The 22,264-nt window shown below is 36.8% G+C and overlaps 1 protein-coding gene across 3 annotated transcripts in view; it reads left to right on the top strand.

Moving 5' to 3' along the window:
• PDK1 (pyruvate dehydrogenase kinase 1) overlaps positions 1-22,264 on the top strand; it is a 34,059-nt gene that overhangs the window by 1,373 nt on the left and 10,422 nt on the right. For all 3 annotated transcript variants that reach the window (XR_002173811.3, XM_019922746.3, XM_019922745.3), the window contains exons 2-8: positions 858-999; positions 3,709-3,780; positions 5,820-6,004; positions 6,318-6,413; positions 7,428-7,505; positions 8,991-9,067; positions 10,867-10,965. Coding sequence is in view for 2 of the 3 variants with exons in the window: in XM_019922746.3 (XP_019778305.1) it covers positions 858-999; positions 3,709-3,780; positions 5,820-6,004; positions 6,318-6,413; positions 7,428-7,505; positions 8,991-9,067; positions 10,867-10,965 (749 nt within the window). In the remaining variant the exon portion in view is untranslated. The remainder of the gene's footprint in view (positions 1-857; positions 1,000-3,708; positions 3,781-5,819; positions 6,005-6,317; positions 6,414-7,427; positions 7,506-8,990; positions 9,068-10,866; positions 10,966-22,264) is intronic.

The following is a 22,264-nucleotide window of genomic DNA, read 5'->3' as shown; positions in this document are numbered from 1 at the left end:
TTAAAATGACTCTAGTGTGATTAAGGGGTGAATTTGGCCTTGTTCCCAAGTATGCCATTAAACTTTCACAGGAAAATGTTTTAATACAATAATTCCTGCTATTGACAATCTAGTTTTTGCTAAGGATGTCTCTTGCTAAAACAGCAAGATTAAATCAGTGAGTTTAAAATGCATTACTGAAATAACAGGGCTTTTTAGTTTAACTTTAAATGAAACTGCTTGCCAAAGGAGATTCTACAGCTGTTCTGCTTAGCAAAGGAGATAGGAGTGGAGGAGGAAGCAGGTTGCTTTCCAGGAATCAAACAATTGAATAGGACCTGCTGGGGGAGAAGCTTGAAGATGGTTGCTGAACAGGCATTGGTATTTTTTGCTTTCTGTTGCCTGAAAGACTCTTCTACATTTACTCTTTGCTTATGGCAATTAGTATAGTAGTTCTGCGTGGAATCAATGCATCTTCCTGTGAACATGTCAGAATTTCCACTGTTTCTTAGAGAGGTTCTTCTCATAAACCTAGAGTTAAGAAACAGATTTTTTTAATGATAGCAACAACAGGTTATATAGGATAGGTTTTTGCAGGTCCTACGTTAATTAGACCCTGTGACTTGCTTAGGCTTGCTTAGGTCGTCTTAGTTCTAAGATGGGAGATGTGAGTAATGGAGATAAGAAAGTATCCTCATTGCTGCTGTACAGTGTGGTTGGAAGGGTGGGAGTTGGAAGGTCATTCAGGCTATCTTGTCCCTTGCCTCCTCTTCCTTGCCCTGTCATATGGTGATGCTACCACTTGCCAAATAACTCCCTCTGTGTTTCTCCCTGCCTTATGGCCTTCACTCACTGCTGTTCCCACTGTTTGGTTTCAGGATCTGTGAATGCTTGTGAAAAGACCTCATTTATGTTTCTGCGGCAAGAGTTGCCTGTGAGATTGGCAAATATAATGAAAGAAATAAGTCTTCTTCCAGATAATCTTCTCAGGACACCATCAGTTCAATTGGTGCAAAGCTGGTAAGATTGCCTGTCTTGAGTCTGCAATTTCCATAGAGTTGTAGACTTTACCCGAAGTTAAAGCAAATACTTTTTTACTCTTCAGTGGAATCTTAAGGTAGTGGCAGCATTCCTCCTCCTTTGTTTGGATGTATCTGGGTTTATCCCCTGAATCCTGGACTGTACTACTTTTTGGTTTTGAAAAAAACAATCAGAACTGCACAGAAATACAAACACTATATTTCAGATTTGTGTTATTAAATCTGCAGGGATGTTATTTTATAATGTAATAAAAATATCTACTGTATGTTGATAGTTAGGGATTTATGTACATTACCTTTAATCCCTTCAATAACCCTGCCCAGTAGGCATGATTACCTCCATTTTATAGATGAGAAAACTGAGGCACCTACAGATTAAGTCCTTTGCCCAAGGCAGCACCAGTCGTGGTGGAGCTGGGAGTCAAACTCAGATTTGTTTGTTTCTACTGCCCCATGCTGTGGTCAGATTAATAAAATGTATTAAAGGGTGTAAATATTTTTTATAAACTGAATTTATTTTAGTGAAGTATATTTTTATAAATCACAAAAGTTAAAATCTTTATTCTACCATTTAAAGACAATTAGAAGTTATTAGAATTGTGTAGAAACTATGATCTCTCCTTTAAAAAATGACAGTAGAGGTATTAAAAGTGTGCACACATATGTGGCCACCTGTGTACAGCCTTTCTTGTTAATGCTATTACAAGTGTTATTCTCTTAAGCACTATAGATTTCAAACAAAAGAGTTTGCCAGATTTCAGTCTTAAATGGAAAAAATTGAGCTGCAAGACATTTCCCAATTATGATTTGTGGAGATCCTAGCTTTCCTGTTGTAGGCATTATAGTTTTGGGAGAAGCTGATCTAATGTCACTTTTTTAAAATAAGTGAAAGAAGTATGACTGCTACATAAACGATAATTAGATGCCATGTAGTCCAAGAATGTAACAGTTAGAAATGTGGTTTAAGTAAGAGGAACTCTGATGGAAGGGGGACATACAATTTTCTATGGAGGCTTATTCCTGTTTTGTTTTGTTTTGTTTTGTTTTGAATTCATTAAAAATAGAACATGCTGCATTTTGAAATCTTATCTGTGCCTAACACATTGTAAGTGTTGTAAATTTGATGCCAAAAACTCGGCCTCTGTGCACTGGTGCCGAATCAAATCTTGAAGACAAGAGTTTTGGGAGAAGTAGGAAAGAATAGCTTATTGCTTTGCCAGGCAAAGCGGGACACAGCGGGCTCATGCCCTGAAAAACTGTGTCCCAACACAGGGAGATTTGGTGATTATAGCAGTGGTTCAAGGGCAGGGTTTGCTGATAAGGATGAGGGTGTGCAGGGCCTGCAGTCCTTTCATCTGGCCTCAGGTGGTCTCCTGATGAGCTTCCTGAGGTTATCAAACTGTGACCTTCTCTGGATTAAAGAATGCTAACATATTCCATTTGTTGGGGGTTTTAGTTCTGTAAAAAAGCTCAAAGATATTGTTATGTATCTCCCTTGAGGTGGAACCAGGACCTGCCCCAAGGCTGCACTGTTGTTTCTTGGCTGCTCCTGCCTTGTCTCTGCATCCCCTCCCTTCCCTGATTACCAACTGTTTGGACCTGCCCTTTGGAACTCAGGGAAGGTTGTGGAGGCTGGAGTCTATTCCCTACAAACAAGAAACAGGGGACATGGAAAGGCTTCCATGCCCAGGAGCCCCACAGGGTCCTGCTTGGTTTCAGTATCTCTTGAATAAAGAGCGTAATTGTTCTTGCCAATAAAGAGAAAAGTAAGTGTTAAGTCATAACAGTAGACATCAGAATCACTTGACTTTGGAATGTGTTGGCATGCAGTAAGGCATATTGCTTGTCAGAAACAACTTTCCAAACCAACATGTGGATTTACAGATTTTTAAAACACTTTCATTGCCCCTGGGTGCCTGCTAAGTTATGGCAGTTTTAGATCCAGCCAAAGCAGACCTTACACTACTGATGGTCATTGAATGGGAGGTGTTTTGGCTCTGGCGCTGCACTACCACTGTGCTCCTCAGCATGACCTTCAGAGAGTCATTTGGCTTCCCTCATTTTGCTCCTTTACCAGGTGATTTGCTCCCTTGAATTGTTTGGTAAATTAAAAACCTGCATTTTCATGACTTTTGTGTTTTTGTTCAGTTGTTTAAAAGAACCACGTGTTAGATTGTAAACTTTCAATAAACATCTGTTGACTGGACACAAACATCTAAAATTAAGTTTTTAAAGCAGAGGCATTTAAGTTAGACTCTTAGACCAAGGTAGGCTGGCATCCACATTTTACTGAGACTAAGACAAGTTAAGTCATTTGCCCAATATCATATGGCTATTGGTGACAGACTCAGTTCTCATAAGTCAGTATTTATACTGTAAGGTACAGTGGTAATTTTAAGAAATTTAAAAACTATCTTAGAGTATAGAACTTTAAAAAAAAAGTAGGAAATCTTAAAATTCTTAAATCAAATTTAACCTAAGCTTTTAGGAGAAAACATGTACCTTCTTCTAATTATTGTCAGGCACTTTGCTTGAATGTGAATGGGTATAAAAATCCTACTTCAACCATAATTTGTTAAAAATTAATTAAAAATTAAGAAATGTTAAAAATGCCTTTTGAACATTTTCACAATATTAAAGTTTCAAAATGTAAAAGAACAGCTTTACTAGGGGTTGATTTGCATTTTAGGTATATCCAGAGTCTTCAGGAGCTTCTTGATTTTAAGGACAAAAGTGCTGAAGATGCTAAAACTATTTATGAGTAAGTACACAGTTTTGACCCTATTCTGAACACAATTTTTATACTGTTTGAACATCATATAAAAAATGTAAAGGTATTGAGCTTATACCTGCTGTTGGGTCACTTTAGGAAAATTGATTAACTTTTAGTTTCCCACTACTCTAGAACATACGGTGGTATATGTGTCTATAGCAGCCCATACAGGCCAATCAGGTAACATAAGTTCGTAAATTGGGCTGGGCATAAGAAAATCTTCATGTTCCTCTTAACTCTAGTGTAAAGAAAGATACAATTCAAATGGGATGACCAATATGGAAATGTAGATGTGGCCTCAGTACCACTTGGATGATAGGGGGCTGGTGAGGACTCTTGACCTGGAGAGTGCATGCTTCTAAAGGACAGCCATCTCAGCTCCGCTGATCATTGCTGAGCAGAAACACTGCCCAGATCATCTGATCTGTGTGTGTGTGTGTGTGTAAGAAAAACTGCAAGTCTAGTTTTTTTTAAAGTAAAATCTCTTAATTTTGAAAGATTGGAAACTAATTAAATTTTTAACAGACACTGAAGGCCTACAAAAACTTGTCTATGGGTCTCTAGTTTATGACCAGTGGTCTGTGAGACAGTGTAAGTAATGTGACCTGTTTAATAATCAACATACCAGGACTAATAAGCCCCATAGTCCCCTAAGGCAAGTTACCTGCTTATTCCAGTGAATGTTGCTCAGAACTTAAAGACTACCTCTTTTGTTGTCCTTCGAGTGCATTACACATTTTTTATTTACTGTCTTTAAAGGTGATAGCAACATTTCACTTTTTAAACCTGATTTTGGTCTGAAAATAACATCAGGAATTTACTCTGTGTCTAGGTATGCAGCATAGTTTACACAGATGATGTCATTTAATCTTTAAAATAACTCTACTGAGGTAATACTATCTGTGCACAAAGAGGTTAAGTAACATAAGATAGCATTAAGGTCACAGAGATAGCAAATGGATTTGGACCCACTCAGTCTTACTTAAAAGTAAACATTATGCTGTAGAACCTTCTGGGAAAAGTTATTCAGAGCTGAATTTTAAAAACTAAGGTGAGCAGCCAGGCAGAATACTGCAGGTTTTGGTTTTGACAAGATAGAGAGACGTGAAATAAATGATTAAGGAGTGACTAGAAATGATGAGTTGATTGTTGTTTTTGAGGAGTTTTGTTGTTTGTATTTTGGATTAACAGTTTGGTTTCGAAACTAATTACAAGCTAGGAATTCCAAAAATGTTTTGAGTAGTGAGAGCATCATTGGAATAGGTTAATAGCATTCAAGATGATGACTTTGAATGAGAAAGCACTCATTCAGAAGTGTAAATTCTTACGGGTATATTATAAGATGGATTTTGTTACTTCATAACTAAGACTTCTTTCCTCTTTTATTTAGTTCTTTAAATTAACCATGCAATAATGTCTTCCGAATGATAGAAATGGGAAGACTGGATGGCTTGATGATTTTTCTTTGAACACAACATTTACCTTTTCTTCTCCCATTTTTTTTTTAAACTCATTGGATGAATGGACTTAGAATTCTTTTCTACTTTTCTAAGTGGCCCTTTCTCTTTTTGAACCTGGGGAATAGTTCCGAAACAGACAGCCTTTATTGGCTCATTCATCTTCATTCCTTACAGAGCATGTGTTCCCTAGAAGCAAGTGCTCTGTCTTCCCTTATGCTGAATGTCCCTGGATCCATCCTCATAGCAAGTGCTCAGATAATCTTAGTTAATAATGGTTAAAGAAAACCCTTCACATTTGTAGGATTGTGTTTTGTGGCCGTGTTACTTTTAGGAGTTCCAAGAAAATAATTACATCTCACAGTTCTATTTTGGAATTTCTTAACATCTCCATAGACGTGGTATATTTTATCATCTGAAATATATTTAAATAAGTGTAAGAAAACATGCACCGATGCTTCTTTTACTGAATTAGGGCTTCCTTGCCTAGTATTATTGAGTAAACTTAGATTTTAGTATCCCATTCACTTGCCAAAATATTTGGCTGTTTTAACAGACGGGTTTGTTTAGCTTTACAGATACTGTGATACGGATCAGGAACCGACACAATGACGTGATTCCCACTATGGCTCAGGGTGTGATTGAATACAAGGAGAGCTTCGGGGTGGATCCTGTCACCAGCCAGAACGTTCAGTACTTTTTGGATCGTTTCTACATGAGTCGCATTTCAATTAGAATGTTACTCAATCAGCACTGTAAGTGTCTGCAAGTCAAGAGAAGAAGCTAAATAAGATGTGTTGGTATATTTTAAATTTATTTAGAAAACTTCCTTTTAGGGAGAACATTTAATTTTACTTTTTCACGTATTAAGAAAAGCAAATAGACTGCCGTACAAAGGAGCTTTTTTTAAATTGAGTTTTTATGTTTAACATTATGTAAAATACTATGTTTATGTTTAAGGAAAATACTTGTTCTACTGTTTGCTACCCATTAGAGAAACAGTATTCAAATCTGGACAGGGGCATTAGGTATTTTAGCTTATTTTATTTGTTTTTTATTTTTTGATAGCTTTATTATTTGGTGGAAAAGGCAAAGGAAGCCTGTCTCATCGAAAACACATTGGAAGCATAAATCCAAACTGCAATGTGGTTGAAGTTATTAAAGGTAAGTACCTTTCTCCTTTCAGAAAAAATGAAAAAATCAAAATTGAGTATTATTTTTCTTGCTATTAAAATAATTATTTATATTATGAGATAAAAAGGAGGGAACGTATGGGTTTGAATATAACTTTATAATGCTAACTGTGCACTATGAATAGGACGAATGTTTTGTTGATACAGTGTTTTGTTAGAGTGTGGTGATATTATGAGGCTATCTGTTGACTTCAAAATATTTCCTCCTCCCCTCTTTCTAATTCCCTATATTGGAGCCATAATTCATAATAGTTTGGTTTGCATCTTTCCACACTTTTTTGTGTTTGTACCATCTATACTTGCACACATACATAACTGTTGGTCTTATATTGTTTGTTGTTTTTGGAAAATGGGGTCCTTTGTGTATATTTTTCTACAAGTTTACAGACATTGTACCATGTGCAGTACATATGGATATACACCAGGTTATTGAATGGCTGTTACGGATGTATCACAATGTATTAATCCATCTCCTATTGATGCCTATTTCGGTTGTTTTAAATTTTCTATCACCAACAGTACTGCAGTGGACATCCTTAGATATGTGCTGACTTTTGCTAGTATTTTAGAAGGCAAGATTCCTAGAATCAAAAATATTTAAAGTGCATTTCAAATTTTGATACCTCCAAAAACGTATCAATGAATGAGAGTGGCTATTCCCTAAACCCTTACAACTCTAAATTTTTGTTATCTGTATTGTAAATAGTTTCTTCAGCCTTCTGGTTTTCTTTTTACTTTGTTTATGGTGTCTTTTCCCATACAGATATTTTAATTTTTTGTGATCATATCTGTCATTTTTTCCTTTCTGGCCTTTAGGCTTTGTCATGTCGTACTTAAAAAAGACCTTCCCCAAACTAAGATTATTAAAGTATATTTTTTTCTATAGAAAGTTTTAAAATTTCTTTTGTCTATATACTATTGCCATCTTAATGCATGAAACAGAAGTAAATTTATTTAATGACTTTTTTGTTTTGATTCACACTAGATGGCTATGAAAATGCTAGGCGTCTGTGTGATTTGTATTATATTAACTCTCCCGAACTAGAACTTGAAGAACTAAATGGTAAGCCTGATGCCTTTTCCTTAATGATTAGTGTTATGATTACCAGAGAAGGAATGATAAGAATTTAGATTTGTTTTAATTAAAAGAACTTTTCATCAACTTCTTCATTGGATATGAAAACTGAGGGAGAGCAAATCATGTTAAAAATATATGTATTTATGTGTGTGTACATATATATATATTTTTTAATTTAGTTGGATCCTTTCTGAAAGACATTTTGGCTTTTTCTTCCCCGTTTTCCTTATTTTTAATTGATAATATTGATTCTTTGCTTATTTTTGATTTTCTGGTTAGTCATAGAAAAAAGTGATGCTGAGAAAATTACATCTGACTTTTATATGTACTTCAGTAATGTATGGTTTACCCTTTAAGATTTCTATTTCCTGAGTTGTAAACCATTTTTTATTGTTGAGGAAGTAAAAAGACTGGAGATGTAAAAGAGGAAAGAAGGATGCTCATCTATATGAGAATCTGATTATTTCTGATGGTCTTCTTTTCACCCTGACTAGTGCCTTTTGGACACAAAAGGTTTAGATGCCTTGGAAGGAGATTGATGAGTCTCCCTGTTTTTCCTTGAGGTAGGGTAGTTTGATAGAGGGACAAACATTTCCTAAGTTAAAATCACCCTTTAAGAAGAATGAAATTAAATAGGCTTTACTGAGTTGTATTCTGGACCTTAGAGTGGGAGGGCAGTGGAGGAAGTTGCCCCATTGAAAATAGAATTGCCTGGTTTTCTAAAGCCATATGGTACCATTCAGTAAATAAGAACCACAATGCACAAGTGATAGTTTGGGAACCTGAACTGCTGTGGGCAGTTTCCAGATGTACTGTCCATGTTTCCAAGGGACAGTATTCAGTGGGGAGTCCAGTTTATTGGCTGAATTAGAATTCTAAGGTATGGAGACTCTTACTCCTTTACTAAAAGTTCTGCTTTACTTATTATCTGCCCTCTACCCCCAGCTGGGCTCCTATTAAATGTTTGAATGTAGAATTAGTAGTCCTTGATAAATTGATGCTAGCTCAAAGTTTTTATTCAGATCTATATCCGTTGAAGTGCCTAAAATAAAACAAAACGTTCCACCTGGGTGAAACAATTAAAAAATGGCTTTTTAAAGAAATAGTGTATTTATGTGGGTTGGACCAAGTAGACTTTAACACTTCTTTTTGGAAGGTAAAATTCCGACCTTAAGGCTGAGTGTCTTAAACAGACTCACCGTTGTAGACAAGAATGGGAAGATGGGTTGGTAGATCATTATGCAGGATTGCAAGAGTGAGTGCAGGACTCTTGTTGTCACAGTCAGTTATAAATTTGTGTGAGCATTGGGTTCAAACACTGATTCAGTGAAGAACTGGTGTGGCCCTTCTCCCCCAAATAGTACTATCCTCCACAGTAAATGTTTTCTTTTCATCACTACACAATATATTCTTTAAAATGCTCTAAGCACATCTCTCTGTACTTTCATATTTTTCTCTTCTGCTCTGTAGCAAAATCACCAGGACAGCCAATACAAGTGGTTTATGTACCATCCCATCTCTATCACATGGTGTTTGAACTTTTCAAGGTTTGTAAAATAGTATTATGTCACCTTTATCAGTCCTTTTCTAAGGTTAGGAATCTGCTTTGAAGGTTTAAATACTGTACCGCATTTTCCTCAGTTTCATTAAAAGATACCCTTTCATGTTCGGTGTCATGTCACATCACTGGAGATCAGCTGTTTGTCAGCACTCACGGGCCCCTCAGTTTAGTGGTAAGCTCAGACCTGGGACTCAGAAAGACCTGGATTTGAATTCCAATTCTGCCACGTAATATGTGTGTGACCTTGGGCAAGTCACTCAACCTTTCTGAGCCTCAGTTTACTCCTCTGTAAAACAAGGATAATACTATCTAGGTTACTATGAAGAGAATAACATACTAAATTCTAATACAATGGCAGCACACTATAGGTGCTCAATAAAGTTTTATTTATATTTTTACAAAACAAAATATTTAGAGGAATGATTCTCAACTTTCACCTCTAAAGGACCAGTCCCACTGTTATATGCATTTTTTTTGAGAAAGTCATTTATATTGATTTACAGGGCTTCTCCTGTTATTTTTGCTCTTTACAGCAAAATTTGAAAACTAAATACAATTATGCTAATAATATTGAGAGTACGTTTTTTCTCATCAACACACCAATGACACTTGCTGGTAGACAGGAAAGTGAATGATGAGGAGTGGTACGGGTCCATGTGGCTGAAAATTACACCCCAGATCAAGCCTGTAGTCTCTCTCAGTGTGGTTACCATGTCTTCAGCCAAGAGCCTGTGGAAGAGAGAAGAGGTGGCTTTCAGCCTGATCATGAAAAAAAAAAATACAGTGAAACAGAAAAACTGGTTGACTGTCTTAGAATAGCGAAGATTGAAGAATGTTCTTGGTTCTAAGACAGCAAGAACGTATCGAATATCTTACAAAAATCTTTCTACCAAAGTGGTTAAATGAATAAACAGTTGGCACTTCAAGGATTAACTTTTTTCCTTGAAATTGCAGTCACATAAAGATCTTGTTCCCCATGATGCTTTATAAAAGAAATATTACCATATTATGTAACAGATTTTATATTATGTCAGTGATAATGGCTTCTGTCTGAAACGTGATCTTAAATGGCCTTTGGTAGAGATGACAGAATCTCCTCCTCAGGGGACTCAATCCTGATTGGTGCTCCAGGGCCACACACTCTTATTTCCAAGTTCAGTCCTGTCTTTTGCCTTTTAAACTGTATCTAGTCTTAGCAGTTCCTACTCCAATGCTACATGTCATCACGTAGTGCTTATGATATGTTGGCACTGTGTACCCTGTATCCTCTAGAAACTGGTCAAAACAGTTTTACAGTGTAAATACCCCAGTTTCAAACTAGTGGTAACTTGGATTCATTTCTACATCATAATAAGACTTGCTATTAATACTAAATGAAAAAATTGTTTTTTCTTAAAGCAATTTATGACAATTTAAATAGTTCTTTAAAATGGAGATGAAACTGTTTTCAAAAAACGAGGTTTGCCCATTACCAAATTATAAAAATATTTGGATAGAATTTTCTGCTTTCATGTAAAACTAGTTAAAAGTGTCGAGAAGTCTGGTTTTGGAAAATATGCAGAATTTAGTTGGGGTCTTTCAATCTAAATATCTACCAAGTCCTTCAAAACTGACTATTTTTTTAAAGTAATTCTTTAAATATGGTTATAAGAATTATGATTCTCTGGCATATTTCCACTGAATTAAATTTTTAGAAAAATTTCAAGTAATGCATATGTACTTGAAAATTGTAATTAGTTTCTCTCTTTAAAGTTGCATTTTTAATGTAACCCTTATGTATTTCAGAATGCAATGAGAGCAACAATGGAGCATCATGCCAACAAAGGTGTTTACCCGCCTATTCAAGTCCATGTCACGCTGGGTAATGAGGATTTGACTGTGAAGGTAAATGCTGTTCTTTATTTTTTTAAATTGATGTACAGGCATGCACATATTTTCTAGAAGACAATTTATTCTTAGGAGAAAGAAATTCTGTAACTAATTGATAATAAGCACATTACTTCATTTATCTGGCAGGTTATGGAATATTCCCTTGAGTCTATTTCTGTTCTGGTCCTTCATCCAGATGATTCAAGTTAAAGTAAATCCTGGAGACAGACAGCTTAGCAGGATCATGAATGTCCACTTTGGTATCTACTTTGATAAGTAAAATCTAAAATATTTGGGTATTTGTAGTGTTATGTAGATAGTACATAATTTTTCATTTTTAAACAATGCTTTTTAATCTACTTTTGTTTCATTTGATTTTCATAGCAAATTTTAGTTAGGAGCAAAGGTAATTTTATTCTCAATTTTACAGATATGAAACTAGACACAGTGATTAGTTCATTAGATGGCCAATAAATGACACAGGACATGAAATCAGTCTTTTGACCCGAGTGCCAGGCCTTCTCTACTACATTTTTCAGATAGTCCAGTTTCTTAGAGATGTTTCTCTCTTTAAAATAGTCATTTTAAATTTTGTATTAAATTAATAAATGAAGAGCATATAAAAATCATATATGTCAGGTCCTTGCCGTTTGTAGGTCACTACTCAGAGATAGTCTTTTAGTTGTTTCTTCTGGTATTTAGCTAGTTTAAAGTAGTATTCTAATATTGCTGTTTCTGAAATTAGAAAATTTTAAATAGCTAACATCAGCTTTCAGTTATGGTAGCTGAGAAGTTAGCTCTCTTAGAGCATCTCCCCTCTTTCTCCTCCCCCAGCCTCAATTGCCATTTTCCTAGCATTTAAGTTCATACATGGAATTATAGACTAAAAATAATCATCTTGCAGAACTTTTGAAGGCATCTACTGTTCCTTTTTTTTCTTAAGTATACAATTCAGTGGTTTTTAGTATATTCATAAGGTTGTACAACCATACCACTGTCGAATTTCAGAACATTTTCATCACTCCCAAGAAAATACTCAGTGTTCATTAGCAGTCACTCCCCATTTCCTCCTCTCCCCAGCCTTTAGCAACCACTAATCCACTTTCTGTGTATGGATTTCCCTGTTTTGGACATCTCATAAAAATGCAGTCATACGATACGTGGTCTTTTGTGACTGACTTCTTTCACTTAGTATATTATAGCATGTATCCATTCCTTTGTATGGCTGAATAATATGTTGAACGGGTATAAACATATTTTGCTTATTCATTCATCAGTTCATGGACATTTGGGTTGTTTTCATTTTTTGGTTTTTGTGAATAATGCTGCCATTTGTGTACAAGTCTTCGTGTAAACATTGGTTTTCAGTTCTCTTATGAATATACATACGAGTTGAATTGCTTATAGGTAACTCTGTTTAACTTTTGAGGAATGCCAAACTCCTTTCCAAAGTGACTGTACCATTTTACATTTCCATCAGTAATGAATGAAAGTTCTGATTTTTCCATATCCTTGCCAACATTTGTTATTGTCAGTCTTTTTGATTATAGCCATTCTAATGGGTGTAAGTGATATATATCTTCTTTGAAAAAATGTCAGTTAAGATCCTTTGCTCAGTTTTTAAGTGGGTTGTCTTTTTATTGTTGAGCTCTATTTATTTGTTTTCTATCGTAGATACTAGTCTCTAATGAGATATATAGTTTGCCAATGTTCTCCCATCTGTGGCTTATCTTTTCACTTTCATCGTAGTGTTCTTTGGAACACAAAGGTTTTAATTTTGAAGAATTGCAGTTATTCTGTTTTTTCTTTTATTGCTTGTGCTTTCCATGTCACATCTAAGAAGAAACCATTGCCTAATCCAAAATCACAAAAATTTATGCCTTTGTTTCTTTCTAAGAGTTTTATAGTTTTAGTTCTTATGTTTAGGTCTTTGATCTAATTTTGAGTTAATTTTTATAAGTGGTTTGAGGTAGGGATCCAGTTTCATTCTTTTGCAGATAGATATCCAGTTGTCCCAGTACCATTTGTGAAAAGACTATTCTTTCTCCATTGAATTTTCATGTCATCCTGGTCAAAAATCAATTGCTTGTAAATGTATAGGTTTATTTCTGGATTCTCAATTCTATTCCATTGGTCTATATATCTCTCCTTAAGCACATTTTGATGATTATTGTTTTGTTGTAAGTTTTGAAATTGGCAAATGTGAGTCTTCAAACTTTGTTCTTCCCTTTCAAGGTTGTTTTGACTATTACGGGTTCAGTGCATTTTCATAAGAATTTTAGTATCAGCATGTCGATTTCTGCAAGAAACACCAGCTTGAATTTTTATGGGGATCAAGTTCAATGTTTTAGATCAATTAAGTCTTCCAGTTCATGAACAACAGGATGTCTTTGCACTTATTTAGATCTCTTTAATTTCTTTCATCAGTGTTTTATGATTTTCAGTGTACAAGTCTAACACTTATTTTGTTAAGTTTATTCTTAATTATTTTATTCTTTTGGGGGCTATTGTAAGTGGAATTGTTTTCTTTCATTTTTGGATTGTACATTGCCAGTGTATAGGAATATAGTTGATTTTTGAGTACTGATCTTGTATCCTGCAACCTTGCCAAACTCATTTATTAGTTTTCATAATTTTTTTGTGAACTCCTTAGGATTTTCTATACACAAGATCATGTCATCTGTAAATAGAAATAATTTTACTTCTTCCTTTCCAATCTGTTTTTTTTCATTGCCTAATTGTGTGGCTAGAACCTCCAGTACAATGTTGAATACAACAGGTGTCCTTTTCTTTTTACTTACCTTGGGAAAGCTTTCAGTCTTTTTTTTTTTTTTTTTACTTTTATATGATGGACTGTTTTTTTTAATTAATTTATTTTTGTCTGCATTGTGTCTTCTTTGCTACACACGGGCTTTCTCTAGTTGTAGTGGGTGGGGGCTATTTGTTACAGTGTGTAGGCTTCTCATTGAGGTGGCTTCTCTTGTTGCGGAGCACAGGCTCTAGGTGTGCGGGCTTCTGTAGTTATGGCACGTGGGCTCAGTAGTTGTGGCTCGCGGGCTCTAGAGTGCAGGCTCAGTAGTTGTGGTACACAGGCCCACCTGCTCCACAGCATGTGGGATCCTCCCGGACCAGGGCTTGAACCTGTGCCCCCTGCATTGGCAGGCAGATTCTTAACCACTGCACCACCAGGGAAGTCCCAGAGCTCAGTTATTAAGTGTATATATGTTTATAATTTTATATCTTCTTGATGTGTTGACCCTCTGTCATTGTAAAATGTCCTTCTTTGTCTCTATTAACAATTTTTGACCTAAAGTATATTTTATCCAATATTAGTATAATATCCCAGCTCTCTTTTGGTTTCTGTTTTCATGGTGTATGTTTTTCCAGACTTTTTTACTTTGAACCCGTTTGCGTCTTCAAATCTAAAACATGTCTCTTGTAAACAGCATATGGTTTGTTCATTTTTTTTAATCCATCCTGCCAATGTCCACCTTTTAATTGGAGTGTTCAAGCCAGTTACATTTAACATAATAATTGTTAATGTAGAATTTACATTTGACATTTTGTCATTTTTTCTATATATCTTGTCTTTCTTTATCCTTTCTTTCAACATTACTGCTGCTTTTTTTGTTTAAATGATAACTTTTTAGCTTATCATTTTAATTTCCTTCTTGTTTTTTTAAATTATATTTGAGTTATTTTCTTAGTGGTTGTCCTGAGATTATAATTTTTATTTATAGCAATCTAGTTCAGATTATATACCAACTTAATTTCAATAGTATACACAGACTTTGATCCAGTATAGGTCTGTTCCCTCCCCCTCCCCATCCTTTGTGGTGTTATTGGCATATACATATACATATCTTTATACATTGTATGTCCATCTACACAGATGTATAATTATTGCTCTGTGCAGTTGTCTTTTAAATAATACAGGAGGAAAAAGTTATGAACAAAAAAATACGCTTAAACAATCCTTTATATTTATCTATGTGGTTACCTTTCCTGGTGCTCTTTATTTATTCATGTGGATTTGATTTACTGTCTATTGTTCTTTTATTTTAGGGAGAAGGATTCCCTTTAGTATTTCTTGATAGGGGAGGTCTACCAATGATGAACTCAGTTTTTGCTTATCTGAGAATGTCTCAATTTCTCCATTTTTTTTTTTTTTGCGGTACACGGGCCTCTCACTGTTGTGGCCTCTCCCATTGCGGAGCACAGGCTCCGGATGCGCAGGCTCAGCAGCCATGGCTCACGGGCCTAGCTGCTCCGCGGCATGTGGGAATCTTCCCGAACTGGGGCGCGAACCCGTGTCCCCTGCATCGGCAGGCGGACTCTCAACCACTGCACCACCAGGGAAGCCCTCTCCTTCATTTTTGAAGGATAATTTTACTGGCTATGAAATTCTTGGTTGATAGTCTTTTTCTTTCTATATTCATTTCTTTGAATATGTTAATCCTACTGCCTTTTGGCCTTCATGGTTTCTGATGAGAAACCAGCTGTTAATCTTTTTAGAATCCTTTGTGTGTGATGAGTCATTTTTCTTGCTGCTTTTAAGATTCTTTCTTTTTGGCTTTTGACAGTTTGACTGTAATCTGTCCAGGTATGGATCTCTGAGTTTATTATACTTGGAGTTTGAATAGCTTCATCTTTTTCATCAAAATTAGGAAGTTTCAGCTATTATTTCTTCAAATATTCTTTTGTCCCTTTCTCTCTTTCTTCCTGGAATTCCCAATATGTGCATCAGTACACTTGATGGAGTCCCACAGGTGTTTTTGATGCTTTGTTCTTTTTTTTTTTCTTTTTTTTTTCTGTTTCTCAGATGGGATGATTTCAGTTGACGTGTCATCACTATTGATGATTCTTTCTTACAAGTGTTTAAGTCTGCTGTTGAGCCCTCCTAGTGAATTTTTTTGTTTTGGTTATTATACTTCTCAACTCCAGAATTTCTATTTAGTTCTCTTACATAATTTCTATATTTTTTATTGCTATTCTTTATTTGGTGAGACATCATCCTCATACTTTACTTCTTTAGAAATGATTTCCTTTAGTTCTGTGAACGTATTTAAAATAGCTGATTTGAAGTCTTTGTTTAGTAAATTTGAGTTTCCTCAAGTATAGTCTCTATTGATTCCTTTTTTACCCTTGTGTATAGAACACACTTTCTTCCTTCTTTGTATATCTTATAATTTCTGTTGAAAGTTAGACATTTAAAATAATATGGAGACCTTCAAGATGGCAGAGGAGTAACACGTGGAGCTCACCTTCCTCCCCACAAATACATCAGAAATACATCTACATGTGGAACAATGACTACAGAACACCTACTGAACGCTGGCAGAGGACCTCAGACTTTGCAAAAGGCAAGAAACTCCCCACATACCTAGATAGGGCAAAAGAAAAAAGAAAAAAACAGACAAAAGAATAGGGACAGGACCTGCACCTTGGGCAGGGAGCTGTGAAGGAGGAAAAGCTTCCACACACTAGGAAGCCCCTTCACTGGCGGAAACGGGGGATGGCGGGCAGGGGGAGCTTCAAAGCCACGGAATAGAGCACAGCAATAGGGGTGCAGCGGGCAGAGCGGAGAGATTCCTGCACAGAGGATCGGTGTTGACCAGCACTCACCAGCCTGAGGGGCTTGTCTGATCACCTGCCGAGGTGAGTGGGGGCTGGGAGCTGAGGCTCAGGCTTCAGAGGTGAGACCCCAGGGAGAGGACTGGGGTTGGCTGTGTGAACACAGCCTGAAGGGGGTTAGTGCACCACAGCTAGCCAGGAGGGAGTCCGGGAAAAAGTCTGGAACTGCCTAAGAGGCAAGAGACCATTGTTTCGGGGTGTGTGAGGAGAGGGGATTCAGTGCACCGCCTAAACGAGCTCCAGAGACGGGCGCAAGCCGCAGCTAGTAGCGCAGACACTAGAGACGGGCATGAAATGCTAAGGCTGCTGCTGCAGCCACCAAGAAGCCTGTGTGCAAGCACAGGTCACTATCAACACCTCCCCTCCCAGAAGCCTGTGCAGCCTGCCACTGCCAGGGTCCCATGATCCAGGGACAACTTCCCCGGGAGAACACATGGCGCACCTCAGGCTGTTGCAATGTCATGCTGGCCTCTGCCGCTGCAGGCTCGCCCTGCATTTCGTACCCCTCTCTCCCCACCAGCCAGAGCCCCCTAATCAGCTGCTGCTTTAACCCTGTCCTGTCTGAGCGAAGAACAGACACCCTCAGGTGACCTACATGCAGAGGCAGGGCCAAATCCAAAGCTGAACCCCAGGAGTTGTGCAAACAAAGAAGAGAAAGGGAGCAGAATAAAGAAAAAGAATGAAAAGAATTGAGGACACTCTCAGAGACCTCTGGGACAACATTAAATGCACCAATATTCGAATTATGGGGGTTGCAGAAGAAGAGAAAAAGAAATGACTGAGAAAATATTTGAAGAGATTATGGTTGAAAACTTTCCTGATATGGGAAACGAAATAGTCCAGGAAGCACAGAGTCTCACACAGGATAAATCCAAGGAGAAACGCCAAGACACATATTAATCAAACTATCAAAAATTAAATACAAAGAAAATATATTAAAGCAGCAAGGGAAAAGCAACAAATAACATACAACAGAATCCCCATAAGGTTAACAGCTGATCTTTCAGCAGAAACTCTGCAAGCCAGAAGGGAGTGGCAGGACATATTTAAAGTGATAAAAGGGAAAAACCTACAACCAAGATTATTCTACCCTGCAAGGATCTCATTGAGATTTGATGGAGAAATTAAAAGCTTTACAGACAAGCAAAAGCTACGAGAATTCAGCACCACCAAACCAGCTTTACAACAAATGCTAAAGGAACTTCTCTAGGGGGGAAACACAAGAGAAAGAAAAGACCTTCAATACCAAACCCAAAACAATTAAGAAAATGGTAATAGGAACGTACATATCAATAATTACCTTAAATGTAAATGGATTAAAAATATGAGTCATGTTGATAGTAGGAACCCCTGAAGGGAAGAGCACTTTACCTCTGTGGTCTTCCTTCCCCAAACCCTTTACGCCAGTCAAGCCATGAGCAAAACATCAAACAGATCCCAGCTGAGAGACGGTCTCTGAAATACTCTCCAGAACTCCTCAAAACTCTGAAAGGTTAGCAGAAACAAGGAAAGTCTGAGAAACTATCACAGCCAAGAGAAGCCTAAGGAGACATTTACCTGACAATCAAACGTAATGGGGTGTCCTGTTATGGAAAAAAGGCATAATGTGAACAAAACGTGGACTTTAGTTAATAATCACGTAACAATTAATGAACAATTAATTGGTTCTTTAATTGTGACACATGTACCATATTAGTGTAAGATATTAATAAAGAAAATTGGGTGTGATGTAAAAAAATATATATGATGCAACAACTCTGAAGATCAGTTACTTTCCAGGTCCCTAAAGTTGTTGGTGGTAGTTGTTTGTTTGGTGACTTTTCATTATAAAACTAATTCTGTAATGTCTGTATTCTTTGTTGTGTGTGCTTTCTGCTTAGTGGTCAACTAATGATTGGACCGAGGTTTCTTTAAATGCCTTCTCCCAGTCTTTGTCAAGAGACTCTGTGTGCATATTGGGGCACACCTTCAATGTTTAGCCAGGCAGTTGACAACTCTGAATTAACCTTCAGGTTCTGCTTGTACAGAGCCTCAAGGTTAGTCAGAGGTGAAAGATTAGGACCCTCTTAGGTTCTTCCTGAACATAGCCCTGGGCATGAGCATGACCTTCTAGATTTCAGGATATCCTTGAGCTTTTCTAAGCCCCTGTGGACATCTCATTCCTTAGCTTTTCCTACTAAGTTTTTTGGGTAGCCTATTATTTGCCTTAACTGTTGTAGACTGCCTCAGGCAGCTGTCAGATTAACTAGTTACCTCTAAGTGTTTTTGACAAGTGTTTGAGGATGCGGGGTACGTGCACGGAAGACTTTTTCGCACTGGGGAGCACAGAATCAGGTCAGAGAAAGATAGTCTTCCCAGTGGCTGCCAGGCAACTCTGGTTGCAAGTTGTTGATGGGTGGGGGAATGGGAGGTGGGAATAAGCCAAGTTAAAATACCACAAAGCTCATTGTTGTTTTTCTTGAGTCAATACTCCCCAGATTGCTACAAGCCTTTGGTTAATTTCCAGAGTCCTGACAATTTTTGCGTTTTTGCTTTGGTGCTTTGATGGAGGACTTTTTGGAGGTCCTTTCTCCACTGTTTCTGCTGACGTCATTCCTGCTATTCCTTTTGAGAAGACTTATGCTTATTCCAATTCCTGTTCCTTTGTATGTGACCAGTTATAAGTGACAGGTTTTGTTGTTTTCTTTGTTTAATTGAAGTTTTTAAGATCTTCAGCTCTGTTCTGAAATTTCATAATGATGTGACTTGATGTGAGCCTTTTTGTACCCATTGAGCTGGGTCCTTTAGAATTTCCACTGTTTCTTTGAAATACTTTCTTTACTGTTTCTCTTTCTGATAGTCATATTTCAAAGATGTTGGGCTTTGTGAAATGGCCCTCTGATTTTTATCTTTTCTTCTTGTTTTTTATATCTTGAACTTTTCATTCTACTTTGAGATTTCTTTGACTTTGAATTCCCAACTCCTCTATTGAATTTTATTTCTATTATAAATTTCCCAGGAACTTATTTTTTATTATTCCTTTTTTTTGTAGTATTCTGTTCTGGTTTCATCTTTTTTTTTTAATCACTCAGAGGATAGTGATATTAGTTATTTTTTTAAAAATTAAAATGCTTCAGCTCTCTGTACTGTTTCCTCTGAATTCCTTTTTTCTGTTTATCCCTCTTGGCTATTCATATAAAAGAATGAGGCACAAATAAATATATGGGAATATTCTCTGCTGAAAAGGTAATGTGAACGTGTCACTTTTTTCCATTCCAGATGCTAACGTGTGCCTATTTTTTGGTTAGTTATGTGTCGGCTACTTGCTTATTAGGGTGTGTTTGATTCAAAATAAATCCCATATGTCTTCCGCTTTGGGGCATCAGTTGTGCTGCAGCATGGTCTTTCTCGTCCCTTTTTCTGCTTGTGTTTCCTGTGCTTTAGCATGCTTGTCTGCAGCTGCTTTCCATTACTCGTGGTCATCCATCACTGTATGGATCAAGGTTCACTGAGCTCTTCAGCACTCATCAGTGACTCGTTCTGTGCTGGGGGACAGGCTTTGCTTAGGGACTCTGTGTCTGTCTGGTATAAAGAAAGGTTCATAATAACCCAGCAATTCCACTCCTGGGTATATACCCCAAAAGCTTGAGAAACAGGTATTTAAGCAAAAACTTATACATGAGTGTTCATAGAAACATTATTCACAGTAGCCAAAATCTAGAAACAACCCAGATGTTCATCGGCTGACGAACAGATCAACAGAAATGTGGTACATCCATACAATGGAATATTATTTGGCCATAAAGGGAATGAGGTATTGGCTCATGCTACAACATGGATGCTACAACATTGAAAACAATATGGTAAGTGAAAGAAACTAATCACAAAAGGCCACCCATTATGATTTAATGTATGTGAAAAGTCCAGAATAGACAAATACATAGGGACAAGAGATACATTAGTGGTTGCTTAGGAGTGTAATCAGTAAAGAGCCCGTGGTTTCATGAAAATACTCTAAAATTGACTGGTGGTGGTTGTACATACCTGTGAATGGAGGCATACCTTGTCTTATGGCGCTTCACTCTATTGTACTTTGCAGCATTATTGTAAAAAACTGAAGGTTTGTGGCAACCCTACGTTGAGCAAGTCTGTGGGCATCATTTTACGAACAGCATTTGCTCACTTCATTTCTTTGTGTCACATTTTGGTAATTGCAATATTTCAAACTTTTTCATTATCGTGTTTATTATAGCGATCAGTGATCTTTGATATTCTAATTGTTTTTTGTTTTATATTTTTAAATTAATGTTTATGTACATTTTTTTAGACATAATACTGTTGCACACTTAATGGACTACAGGATAAGTGTAAACATAATTTTATAGGCACTGGGAAACCAGAAAACTCAAGTGACTCGTTTTATTGTGATATTTGCTTTACTGTGGTATCTGGACCTGAACTCACAATATCTCACAGGTATGCCTGTATGTTAAAAACCATTGAGTTGTATACTTTAAATGGGTGAATAGTATGGTATGTGAATTATATTTCCATAAAGCTGTTTAAAAAAAGAAAGGCTTATAAGGGTTTTGAACAGACTGTTCCAGAAGCTTCTGTACAAGTCCTTAGCTATATCAGGCTCTCCTCACATCCAGGTCACATGACTGCATCTGCTCTTGTTAGCGCTTTGCATGTTAAATGCTTGCTTTAATTTTCTTCAGTAGAGCTTTCATCCCCATCACTTACTCTAGAATTTTCAGGATCAAGGCCTGGATTTTTTTGCCCCCCATTCTTTTAGCTTGTTGAAATTATTGACTTTTTTTTTTTTTTTACTTTTTATCCCTCTGCTAAAAATCCTGCGAAAGAATTGGTTTTTTCTGACTTACAAGTCTAGCTACTGTTTCAGATTTGGTGTTTGGTCTATATTCAGTAAATAACATAAGTGTTATAGCCACGTCTTATAAATTAAAACTTAAATGTCTTGGTTCATTCACTGTTGGCAGTTTTACAAACCGGACGTTAAAAAGCTGTTGACTAAGAAACTTCAGGAGCTATGGGTGAATTCAGGATTAGTAAATTTCCTGCCTTCAGAACTGTCATCAAGTTAGTAGTGGTTCATTTCCCGTGGACCCGAAAATCCACATATATTAGACCAGGGAGCCTAGTGTTATGGGAAACAGGACTTTAGGGATGGCAGGTCTCAGATGACATTGAGAGGTGGTGATTTCATGCGCTGAGGAGAAAATTTTCAAAGTAATTGGCAAACTTCTCTTCCTCTGCCTTCCTGTTGACATGACTACACTGCCCTTCTCTTTCACAATCTCTTTCCTTTTCCTTGATGTAGGCTTATGTTTCTATGATTCTTGATTTTTTTCTTCAAATAATCTTTAGAGTTTTTCAATTTTCACATCTCTTTCGCAATATATTTGTCATCAGAGTGCCATTCTTCTTGTCTTAAATATATGCAGACCAAACATGTCTGTCTGTCTCTCCGTTATTCCCTCTGTCCCTTTTTCCCAAAGAACTCAGGTTCTGTTACAATACCTGTTACAATTCTCTTGGAAACTCGTTTGACCACTTCAAAAATGTACTGGTTCCAGTTTATTGTATTTTTGGCTGCAAAGCAAAAGCAGCTACGTGTATCAATTTTTAACTATATTTCCATGGCTTAGATTACCCCTCCACCTCTAATGAGACGACA

The sequence above is a fragment of the Tursiops truncatus genome, chromosome 7 (genome assembly GCF_011762595.2).
Source record: "Tursiops truncatus isolate mTurTru1 chromosome 7, mTurTru1.mat.Y, whole genome shotgun sequence".
Lineage (NCBI taxonomy): Eukaryota > Metazoa > Chordata > Mammalia > Artiodactyla > Delphinidae > Tursiops > Tursiops truncatus.
This window is presented reverse-complemented; position numbering and strand designations above follow the sequence as displayed.